Genomic DNA, 12,320 nt, shown 5'->3' on the forward strand with positions numbered 1-12,320 from the left:
ACTAGGTTCAATTCACCCTCCCCGAAGCCCGATCCGCCAACCAACAGGACCTCCATCTTGTCTGGATTGAGCTTCAGTTTATTGGCCCTCATCCAGCCCATTACCTCAGCCAGGCACCGGTTCAGCACAGCCACTGCCTCACCCGGATTGGTGGAAAACGAGAGGTAGAGCTGTGTATCATCAGAGTACTGATGATTCCGCAGCCCACACCTCTTGATGACCTCTCCCAGTGGTTTCATGTAGACGTTAAACAGCAAAGGGGACAAAATGGATCCCTGTGGTACTCCATGGCATAGCTGCCATGGTGCAGAGCCATAGTCCCCCAGCACCACCTTCTGGAATCGACCATTGAGATAGGAGCGGAACCACTGCAAAGCAGTGCCTCTGACCCCCAGTCCCGCTAGCCTATCCAGAAGGATACCATGGTCGATGGTATCGAAAGCCGCTGAGAGGTCCAGGAGAACCAACAGGGACGCACTCCCCCTGTCCTTCTCCCTGCACAGGTCATTGTACAGGGCAACCAAGGCAGATTCAGCACCGTACCCGGGTCTGAAGCCGGACTGAAATGGGTCCAAATAATCAGTTTCCTCCAAGAGTGCTTGGAGTTGTCCCACCACCACCCGCTCCAACACCTTGCCCAGAAACGGGATGTTGGCCACTGGTCTATAAATAGTGGCCATCTCTGGATCCAGTGATGCTTTCTTCAGGACCAGTCGGACTACCGCCTCCTTTAAAGGGGCAGGTACCTAACCCTCCCTCAGAGAAGCGTTAACCACTTCCAAGATCCAGATCCCAATCCCGTGCTTGGCGTTGTTTATTAACCAAGATGGGCAAGGGTCCAACAGGCAAGTGGTGGGACGTACTCGTCTAAGCACCTTGTCCACATCATCAGACCGCAATAACTGAAATTCATCCATTAATTTTGGACCAGACGGCGACATTGGTATCTCCCCAGAAGCCTCTGAATCACTAGTAGAGTCTAGCTCGTGACAAATCTGAGCGATTTTCTCCCTGAAAATATATATTACCTTCCTTGAATCCTTCCACTGGATAATTTTTCCCCAAAATCAAATGCCCTCCTCTCCCCTGTCCACACATCACTTTTCACAAATATGGGTGTCTTTACTTGGCAGGGTCCTTTGAAAATAAGCATATACTTCAGAGTCTGAGACTATTGCTTATTTGGGACATCATGGAAAAGCAGCAAATTATTCATTCATTGATTTAGTAATTATTATTGTATTTTCACAGCCAGAGCAAGGGATAGCTATGTTAGGGTTTTCAGCCTCAGAGGCTAAAACAACATGACTGGCTTGGAACACAACTATACACCTAATACCAGGGCAGCAAAATTTCTTGAGGCATCCTGGATGTGGTGATAAGAGACCTGTAGGATGGGAAAAGGTAGCTGCGATGACATAGGGAATTATGTGGGGAAAGAAAACAACTAGAGTTAAGGACATATCTGTGGATGCAGACCCATCCTATTTTTAGGATTGTGTAATCCTAAAAATATTCAGAATGAACTTGTACTGAGTTTATTGTGCTCTGTTCCTAGGTAAGTATGTGTAGCATTACAGTCTTACTCCTCCATAAATGTGCCCCTAGCTGCAACCTGTCTTATCCATCCCAAATGTAATTCCAATATCTAGATCTAGGGATAAGCCTAGGGATTAATAACTTTGGTAATTTAAAAACAACAACAACCAAGAACAAAGGAAGCCTTGCTAATCCTGGAGAAATAAAAATGCATAATCCAGAGTTGGATATTAGGAATGCTGGTTGATCCAAATAAAGGAACCTAACCATGCGTTTTAGTACTTTGAGAATTCTATGACAATGAGGTTTCTAGGAACCCAATAGTGCAACACATATTGTAAATTTTAGGATTTTAAGAAGTCAGAAGCCAAGAACTATAAAATCAAAAAAGTGTTCTAGAATCACAGATACTATTAACATTCAGTATTTGAAATAAAATTAGGAGCCACTTTGGAAGGAGTTCTTTCTGCTTCCTCATCTGGTCCAGGGACTAGGAGCAGCAAAGCAGCAGCATCCTCGAGTCCCGAGGACTCTCTCTGGTGCTGATGAGCTTGTTGGCGAAGAAGGGGGGGGGGGGTGAAGGGATGTGTGAGGATTTACTCAGAAGTAAATCCCATTGTGGTTAATAGGATTTACTCCTTAGTAATTGTGTAAGTCTGTAGTCTAAGAGCATGCAATTATTATAATCTACAATACATTCCCACACTTTCCCTTGACAGCAAGTCATGTTCAGTTTGCAATTAACCAGTAAATGTTTAAGGTGTCACAGAGCTCTTTGCTGGACCCAGGCATTCCATTCTCCCCATCTTGATTTGGGCCTGAAAGACCAAGGAAAAGCATGGAGCGTAAGTTTTAAGCAAACAGAATTTGGGATACTGTACAATTCTGTTCTGAAAACAATAAATTGTACAAAATTTAAAGTATTATCGCTAATGCTGCACATATATTTGCAGATGTAAATTAGCATTAGCAAATGCATGCAATTTCTTTTTTTCTTATGGGCCTGAGCCCTGGGTTTCTATATTCCTAGCACCACCCTGGTGGTCATCAGGCTTCATTCACAGCCTAGACACTAACTGTAGATTGCAGAACCCATATGCTAGCAATCCCAGAAGTCATTTCCCACATTCTCCAAACTTTGAAAAACCGAATAGCCAATGCAGGGACATGGCTAAAGCACAGTAATCCCAGTGAATTGATATGCAGAGCCACAGGGGTGAATGGTACAGGAAGACAAGGACTAGCCCTTAAGGCAGCACCATGATACATGAGGATCGCTCAAAGCACTTATTAATGTCAGAATGGTAGAGTTTTAAAGTTTTGGCTCTAGCAGGCAAGGAACCACTTGACTTCCATTTCAGTTAGCAAAACACCTTGGGCTGGCATTGAGAAAGCACACTCCGACAATGCCTGGGAACCTCATAATCTAAACCCTTCCAATAAAGAGATTCCATACCTTTTTTTAACATGCAACTGTTTTGATTAGAAAATTCCTAATATTTCCCTTCTTTCTTTGCCAAGTTTAACCAATGTTCCTAGTTTGTAAAGAATAATGGAGGCTTCGCCATCATTCTTTACACATATTTTGAGGCTTGCTATCCCACTATGCTTCCTCCAACTTTCTTCTGATGGCCTACAATTTTCTCCCTTGCAGACCTTAAGTTGTCTTCTCTGTAAAGTGAATGAAGATGTTCACGTACTTTAATCATCATGCCAGCCAAATTAATTGATCTTGGAGCAAACTCACCCTTGAACAGAATCTTGCTTTTGGACCATTGGTTGTTGCTCTGATGCAGAGGTGGAAACCTGTTACATGGGAGGAAACAAATGGATATGCCATTCTTATCTGGATAGCAATCAAAATATGTAACTGATTTGCAGTGTTGGGGACTCAAGTTGAGCGATTTGCTCCCAAGTCCAACTCAAGTCGTATCAGCAAGTCAACTCAGACTTGACTTGGCATGAATGAATGAATGAACTCAAGATTTTTACGTTTTTTTACAACCAAGTCACAGTCTTCCGACTTATTAATATACTCAGTGCTGAAACAGGCAGCATGTAATTCTTGAAGTTGGTCGACGCTCAGAAATAAAAGGACAATTGTCTGGATAGCTCTACTGTCAGTGAGATCTCAGGAGACAATTGAAATTAAAAGTCAAGGAACTCAGGCAGTCAAATGAAGAGTGCAAACTCAGCAAGAGATACCAACACTTCTAATATAGAAGCAGGTGGTGATGACAGAGGACTAAGGAAAAAAAGGTAGGACAAGAGAGAAGGGATTGTGGGCTTGCTCAAATAGGACAATAGAACCTATATTAAATGAACAGGAAAGGGCTAGGATTGGGATGGAAACAACAATTCTGGGCAGTAAGAGTTACTAGTTGACAATCAGGATGGTTGAATGACAAACGGGTGACTAAGGGGGGGGAGTCAAGTTTGCAGAGGCATAGTATCAAAAAAGGAGGGGCTCGGGTTGCTATTCTGGGGGGGGGGGTTGAACAGGAGCATTTCATTATAACCAATTTTCAATTGTTTGCATTCAGTTCATATTCAGTCTGCTTGCAGCTCTCCTAGAAGGCTATGCCTGCTAGTTTACCTAAAATCTTTCTTGAAAATACCATTTGTAGAACAGATTAGAAATACTCAAATTTGATTAATGAGAATTTATCACAAAAAGGGAAACAATGGGAAATTTCCCCTTTTAAATTCTGTACCCTCTTGAAAAGAACAATAATTTACCTTTAAAGAAAATGCAACCCCAAAAACAGCATGCTAAGCCTAATTCACCCTAAATAGACCCAAGCTATTTATTATTTATTGTAAGCCATCTCAAGATGTCTGTAGGGAATGGGATAGAAAAGCTTTTAATAAATAAGCAAGCAAGTTCCAACCTTTTAGTCCAAAAGCCAATTCCATAAGCAAAATATAGTCCAGCATCAACTCCCTTTTATGGCAGTTTTACTAAATATTAAACAGCTTTAAGTTGAAGGTAACTTAAGGACTTTCTCCTCTCATAGCACCTTACCTGTACCCTCAGATTTGAAGGAGAATCCTTTCTCTGTGTTCCAATATGGATAACTGATAGGTTGGACAGGATATACAAGAGGACTTTCCTGAGGCTACACTACAGTTGTGGAATTAAATCCTGCAGGTGGTTTGTTTAGTCTCCTCATTTCAGATTACAGTGAAGGTAATTTTGTTTAGACCAGTTTTTCTTCACCTTTTTTATTAACCATAGGATTTTAATGCTTAATGTATTCTTTTATTTATCCACCATACAGTCTCTTTTTGAGAAGGGGTTGTTAGTGGCTATTTTATTAGTGCAAAGGTGGTGTAACAGACTTGAACCCTAAAAAGCCAGGCCTGGGTTTCTAGCTCTTTAAAATGCTCATTTTGCTTGGCAGTCAAGAACAGTGGCTTACAACAAACAATAGAGCTTTAGTTAGCATCCCCCTGACCCTGACAGTCTGCTTTCATGAAACTAAGGAGTTTCCCTTGCTGATATTAAGATGGCACAAGGAGCACATACACAGCACATTTGCGGCCTTGAATGTTCCTTATCAGCATTTACTTCTGCAAGCAAAAGGCAGTCATGAGCCCTTGCTTTGATGTTTAGACAGAGATGGAACCTTGGCCATGTAGAGAGGAATACTCCTTACTAGCTTGCTGTACTTCATTCTCTTAGTACCTGTGTAAATAATAGTATCAAAACTATTCCAGTAATCATATCTTTTAATTATGTAGAATGCTGTATGCAAGCATTACAATGTTGTACATCTGTAATCTATATAAGCTAACCACTTTCTTTGTGCTCCGGTTCAGACTGTTTCTGAGGAGGATTATTCTGCTGTTTCTATCTGAACCCTGCTGATTGGAATCCTACCTTGCAGGGGTCCCTGCTGTGTGGTATAAAAGGCCTGTTTTTTACACTAGCCAGACATTTTGGAAGTCTAGCTAGCTTTGGATATTATTGCAATAATATTTTCCTTTTTTGTAAACCTGGAGTTGGCATATCACTCCCTTGAAATCCCAAAAATCCTACTGCCCACAGCTAGGCATACAAGTTGATTTTACAACATGGATGCTTTTTGCATATATGCACTGATCTGAAGCAATGATTGCTGGAGTTTCTGTTAACTTGGGTCCTTTACTGCTAAAAGGAAAGAGCAACTGAAAAAATCATGAAGTGGTAACATGCAAACAGTTTATTAGAAAGCAAGTCCAATGATGATGATGTCATAATTTTTATTAAGTCATAATTGTTACTATTTCTATACCACCCATAGCTGAACCCTTCTGGGCAGTTCACAACATTAAGTCACCCATCCAGATTTCAACCAGGCCCACCCTGACTTAGCTTCCAAGATTAGGCAGGATCAGGCACTTCAGGCTATATGGAATTCTTTGACAGTAGCAGTCACATACAAAAATAGTAAATTTTAACTGGAGGTAGTGTTTGTGAAGAGCCTAAGGACATTAACCCAATTGCCTATTTTAGAGGGCATTGCACATATTTTATGTCTCATCCAACATTTTGTTCTATCTTGTGGTTTCATTACAATTTCAATAACAACAATTTGTAAACTCATGACACAAAAAGATGAAAGGAAGTATTTAAATATTTTAAATAAATGATCTTTTGGTTATGGGGATCTTTTTTCCCCATTCATGCATTTGCACTGGTTTCAGATAGGAACTCATGGCCTTTCCTTTCAGGGGTAAATTAGGAGGTTATCAGAACTGTGGTACATGGAAGGGATTCCCCCTTCCTGAGGTTCCTATCCTTATCAGGTTCCCCATGGCTGTTATTTAACAGAATGGAATGTAAAAATTAAAGAAACCCAACACCCAAACTGCTAGGGTTTAAATAATCCATCCATTATTTTGTCTGTCTCTCTCTGGCTAGGGAAGAAGTGCTGGAAAACAAACTCTTTATAACAGACATACCTGTGGGGTGTCATGTCCTTGAACATGCTCTTGGTGTGGCTGAGTCACTGTACTAAGTGATACTTGCTGGTTTACAGGTGCTGCAGCAGAACTCTTAGAAGCCACCTGCTTCTGGACAACTGACTCTGCTGATAACACAGATGCCTGGCCCACTGACTGCTGCTGAACATATGCTGGCTGTACCGGTGAAAGGGCAAATGACTGGTTACTGTCAGCTGGCTGGAATGTGTGAGACTGCTGGAGGAGACTAGCACTGTGCAGTAGCCCTGACAGTTCTGGTGGTTGTTGCATTGAATATGCTTGTTCCAGCTGTTCCGGCACAGAAGATACAGTCTGTAACATGTTTGGGACAGACTGGGGGATTGCGGCTTTGAGTGGCTGAGGAAAAGGATGCTGGCTTAACTCCTGGAAAGGAGGCTGTGGCTGCATTTGTGATATAAAAGATGGCTGAGATGGGACAAAAGGAGCCTGCAGTCCTGACTGTTGTCCTTCTACAATTCTGTGTACCATGTGAGGAGGCTGTAGCTGCTGGTGCACTATGCCAGAATCTTGCTGTACCAGATATACCGGCGGCTCAGGCTGGTGCTGCTCAGAAGAATAGGCATGGACTTCCATTGGCTGAGCTGAGCAGAGTGGCTGTTCCATGCAGCCAGTGTCACCATCCTTCATCATATATAATGATTGCTCAGGAGAGTGCACACCAAAACTTGGCTGATCTGTGACCTGCACTGCTAAGTGAGCCTGCTGCACCTCTGGAGGGTGAGCAAGATATGTTGGGGGCTGGGTTATGTATGCTGCCCGCCCTTGGTAAAAAGGCTGAACTGGATATGTTGGTGGATCCAAGGGCTGCCCTGAATAGACCCTGGGAGCTGCATAAACCCGTTGCTCTGGACATGGAGGTTGATCTGAACCCTGTACTGTGTAAGTGACATGCATCTGACATGCAGCTTGCTCTAGGCCCTGCAGCTGGCTTGTTGGCTGAATTTGATGTGTCAGCTGCTCTGCAGCTGGTAGCTGGTGTGGGAGCTGTGGCGGGTATATTAGCTGCTCTTGGCCTTGCAGCTTGTATTGTGTTTGCACAGGGTAAGCCACCTGTTCTGGAGTTGAACCTGAGAGCTCAGCCGGCTGCTGCTTTTCCATGTCTTGCTGAGTCCCAGCTGGCAAGTGCTCTATGGAGCTGGCATGGAGAACAAACTGCTCCTGTTTCTGCTGTTGCACAGGCAAGTGAAATAACATCTGCTGTGTTACACAAGGATGTTGATCTGTGGATTGGTGCATCTGAACAGGCTGCTGTTCTTGCTGGGGCAGGGAAGCCTGTGCCAAAGTATCTAGGGGCATTCCTGGATACTGCAGACCCTGCTGTGTTGGTGCCATAGTCTGTGGTATGGAAGACACCTGGTGAACAGACATAACTTGCTGCGGCTGCTGAACGGGACCCATCTGCTGAGGTTGCTGGAAGGAGATCTGCTGGGGAACTTGCGGAGACTGCTGAATGGAGCCCAGTTGTTGTGGAACTTGTGGGGACTGGTGAATAACTGCTGCCTGCTGAAGTTGCTGGACAGATGCAACCTGCTGAGGAACATGCTGGGGCACCTGCTGTGGCTGCTGTACAGATGCCATCTGCTGAGGTATCTGCTGCGGCTGCTGCATCAATGACACCTGCTGGCCCTGTTGCATGGAGACCACCTGCTGGGGAACTTGCTGGGGCTGCTGTGTAGCCACCAACTGCTGAGGAATCTGCTGTGTAGATGCAACCTGCTGCGATGCTTGCTGACTCTGTTGCACAGGTGCCACCTGCTGGGGAACTTGCTGGGGTTGCTGAGTGGGTATGACACCTTGTGAAACTGCCTGGAGTGGTGAAGAATTAGTGAGGCCCTGCCCTAAACTTTGTATGCTGCTGACAAACTGAACTGAAGGCTGCCCCTGTAGCACAGGTGAATGACTAGCAGGCACCAAGTTGGCAGATGGATGCTCTAGTTCCACCGACACTGCAGTAGCTGAAGCCTGGTTCCCAATTCTAGCAGTCGTCAACTGTATGTTCGTTGACAGGTTCTTGTTCACCATCTGTGGAACAGGTATAGTCTGAGGAGAAGTGACTGTCAAGATCTGCTGAGGAACGGCCATGATGGATCCATTCAATGGCTGCCCCTCTGCATTGTAGGATACCTGTGTATCTGGAGGCTGGCAGGGAAAGAAAGGAGATTAAACTGATGATCTTTGCAGTAAGATTTACTCTACAGAACCTCTCTTCATGCCCAGCAGAATAACTTTAGAATACCATCGCCATTTTACAGGCAGCATTCAGGTCAGGCTGTGCAAGTTAACAGCAGCCTGTAACACTCCATCACCCTGGCAACACACAATGAATGCTCTAAAATGACAACCTGATATACAACTTATATGTAGAGCTGCTATTGTTATTATTATTATTAATTATATTTCTATACCACCCATAGCCAAAGATCTCTGGGTGGTTCACAACATTGAAGTCCCCCATCCAGATGCCAACCAGGCCTGACCCTGCTTAGCTTCCAAGATGAGGCATGATCAGGCCCTTCAGGCTACATGGAAGCACCTCAAAATGATTTCAGCAGCACTTTAGAAGCCAAACTATTGTTACATAGAAACATAGAAACAGAGCAAGTCAGAAGGAGCCTCCCGGGCAATCTAGTCTGACCCCCGGCTCCAGCCGGCTCCGCTCATGACATGCCCACCATGTGCATGTCCAGCCTGTCTTTGAACACCCGCACCGATGAGGCCTCAACCACCTCCCGTGGAAGCCCATTCCACACCCTTGGTGTCCTGACTGTCAGGAAGTGCTTCCTGGCATCCAAATGGAACCTTGGCTCCCTGAGCTTTGCTCCGTTGGAGCGCGTCCTGCCTTCCTCTGCAGGGGAGAACAGGTCTCCACCCATCTCCGTGTGAAATCCCCTCACATACCTGTATGTCGCCAACATATCCCCTCTGAGTCTCCTCTCCTCCAGGCTGAAGAGACCCAGTTCCCTCAGTCTCGCTTCATACCCCATCTCCCGCAAACCAGCCACCAGCCTTGTGGCCCTACGCTGCACTGACTCTAACCTGGCTATATCCTTCCTGTAAATGAGGGACCCAAAACAACACAATACTCCAGTTGCAGGCGCACCAGAGTCGTATAGAGTGGTAGTAATACCTCTCTCAATCTAGAAGCCATACTTCTGGCTATGCAAACAAGGGTGGCGTTCGCTCTCTTGGGCACCGCATCACACTAATGACGCATGTTTAGTCTGCAGTCAACCAGTACCCCGAGGTCCCTTTCACAAGTGCTGCTCTCCAGCCACTTGTCACCTAACCTGTACTTATGACAGCTATTCCTATGCCTCAAGTGCAAGACCTTGCACTTATCCACATTGAACGCCATCCTGTTGTTTCCTACCCACTTCCATTGCCTGTCCAGATCCTTTTGGATCTGGAGTACCTGCTCCTCAGTTGTGGCCGCTGTTCCAGTTTTAGTATTGTCTGTGAATTTGATCAGCAGACTGTTCACCCCTTCTTCCATGTCGTTAATGAAAAGATTAAACAGGATCGGCCCCAGGACAGAGCCCTGGGGGACCCCGCTTGTCACTGGCTGCCACCCCGATGATTCCCCACTAATGGTTACCCTCTGCTTTTGGTCAGTCAACCATGCCCTAATCCACCGGACAGTGCTTTGGTGTATCCCAAAACTCCTCAGTTTCTCAATCAGGATATCATGGGGCACTTTGTCAAAGACCTTGCTGAAATCCAGGTAAACCACATCCACTGCATCCCCTCCATCTAGCCATCTCAAAACCTTGTCGTAGAATTCACAAGGTTTGTCTGGCAGGACCTGTTTTTGCCGAAGCCGTGTTGTGTGGCTGTCAGCCTCCTTTCCCTATCTAGCATCACTAGATCTCTCTCTATTATGAGCTTTTCCATTGTTTTTCCTACAATGGACGTAAGGCTAACTGGTCTGTAATTCCCCATGTCCCTTCTACTACCCTTTTTGAAAATTGGGACCACTGATGCCATCCTCCAGCCATCCTCCAGTCCTCTGGAACTTCACCCGTTCTCCATGAGGTCTCAAAAATGGAGGCCAGCAGGTGTGAGAGAACCCCTGCCAACTCTAAGTACTCTCGGATGTAACCCATCAGGGCCTGGCATTTTTGTAATGTCCAATGCCCTGAGGAGCCCCTCGACTTCAAGGGGGGTGACTCTAATCAGTGCCCCTAAGTCCCCAGCCTCATCTAATCTCCTATACGGATCTCCCCCGTCCTGCTTTGGGGAGAACACAGAGGCAAAATAGTCATTTAGCATCTGTGCCTGTTCCCTCATATCAGTCACTGGATCTCCTTCCTCCTTATTTAGTGGTCCCACTACTTGTCTCCCCTTCCTATTTACATGCTGAAAGAAGCCCTTTTTGTTGCTCTTGATATCAGCCTTAGCTTTGCGAAGAATCCTTCTGCAATGGGCCTCCTCCCCCGGATATCCTTTTGTCCATTTGCCCCAGTACCCATTTCCTATGGAGATTCCTCTTTTGTCTAATCCCTCCAAACACTTCCTTTCCCATCCATGGCAGCACTCTCCTTCGCCTCCCCACCTTACTGACTAGAGGTATCGTCAAGGCTTGCACCTCCAAAACCTCCCTTTTGAGTGCCATCCACCCCTCAGCTCGCTTGCCTTCCAGTAACCTATCCCAGGAGACTTTCCCCCGTCTAGCCTTCAGTTGGCCCTCTTGAAGTTCCAGCTCCTAGTGCTCGACCTGCTGCACATCCCCAGTCCCCTGATCTCAAAGCAAAGGATGGAGTGATCACTCGCATCCAGAGCTCCCCTAATCTGTACTTCATCTATCAGCTCCTCCCTATTGGTCAAGACCAAGTCAAGGATGTTCCCTCCTCCTCATCTTTCGGACCCTCTGTCTGAAAAACCCTCCCTCTATAGCTTCTAGGAAGCAACGTGACCTGGCTGTCACCACTGAGTGAGTCTCCCAACTAAAATCTGGGAGACTGAAATCTCCCATAATTACTGTGTCTCTCCCCCGAGATATCCATAGAATCTGGTCTGTCAGGACATCATCCAGGGTCTCAAGTTGACCTGGAGGGTGATAACATACCCCCACTGTCAGGTCTCTTTCCCTGTCAAGACCCCTAAGTTTCACCAAACTGCCTCTACTGAATCCCCATCTGTGCTGCATTCTATCTCACTGCATCCCTTCCCTGACTTATAAAGCCACGCCCCCACCTCTCTTTCCCTTCCTGTCCTTTCTAAAAAGGTGATACCCTTCTATGTTCGCATTCCAGACTTGCCTTTCATCCCACCAAGTTTCTGTGATTCCCACCAGGTCATACCCTCCTATTCCCAGGAGAGCTTCAAGCTCTTCCTGCTTATTACCCATGCTCCTAGCATTAGTGTACAGGCACCTCAGCTCCTTCCCACCGCTTCCTTTCCTTGGAGTCCCCAGCCTCCTCCTTCCTCCCATCCACCCTGATACCTGGCCCCTCTCTGTAGGAGTCCTGTCAGTCCCTGCAGTACCTTTAAAACCCTGCTCCCAGAGCCCTGATCCTCTCCCCACACTTGTCCAGTGCAGACATGTTTCTGGGGGGCCTGAACCCCGCCCCCCCGGCTCAGTTTAAAGTCTTCTGGACGAAGCTCACTAGAGCATCTCCAAAGAACCCTTTTCCCCATTCTCGTGAGGTGTAACCCATCCCTTGCCAGAAGTCCATTGGCAAGAAACCAGGTGCTGTGGTCGAGGAACCTGAAGCGTTCCTTCTGGCACCAAACCCTAAGCCAGTCGTTCACCTCGGAGACCCTCCTGTCCCTTCCTGGCCGAAATCCCCAGA

At 45.9% G+C, this 12,320-nt stretch overlaps 1 protein-coding gene across 1 annotated transcript in view; it reads right to left on the reverse strand.

Annotated features, from left to right (window-relative positions):
• The window catches only part of WNK3 (WNK lysine deficient protein kinase 3), a 134,070-nt gene that overhangs the window by 45,095 nt on the left and 76,655 nt on the right, over positions 1–12,320 (reverse strand). The window contains exons 10-12 of the mRNA XM_044443419.1: positions 7,405–8,667; positions 6,487–6,663; positions 3,287–3,345 (exon numbers count right to left, since the gene is read on the reverse strand). Coding sequence (XP_044299354.1) covers positions 3,287–3,345; positions 6,487–6,663; positions 7,405–8,667 — 1,499 coding nt within the window. The remainder of the gene's footprint in view (positions 1–3,286; positions 3,346–6,486; positions 6,664–7,404; positions 8,668–12,320) is intronic.

The sequence above is a fragment of the Varanus komodoensis genome, unplaced genomic scaffold (genome assembly GCF_004798865.1).
Source record: "Varanus komodoensis strain SLA01 unplaced genomic scaffold, ASM479886v1 scaffold42, whole genome shotgun sequence".
In the NCBI taxonomy this organism is placed as follows: domain Eukaryota; kingdom Metazoa; phylum Chordata; class Lepidosauria; order Squamata; family Varanidae; genus Varanus; species Varanus komodoensis.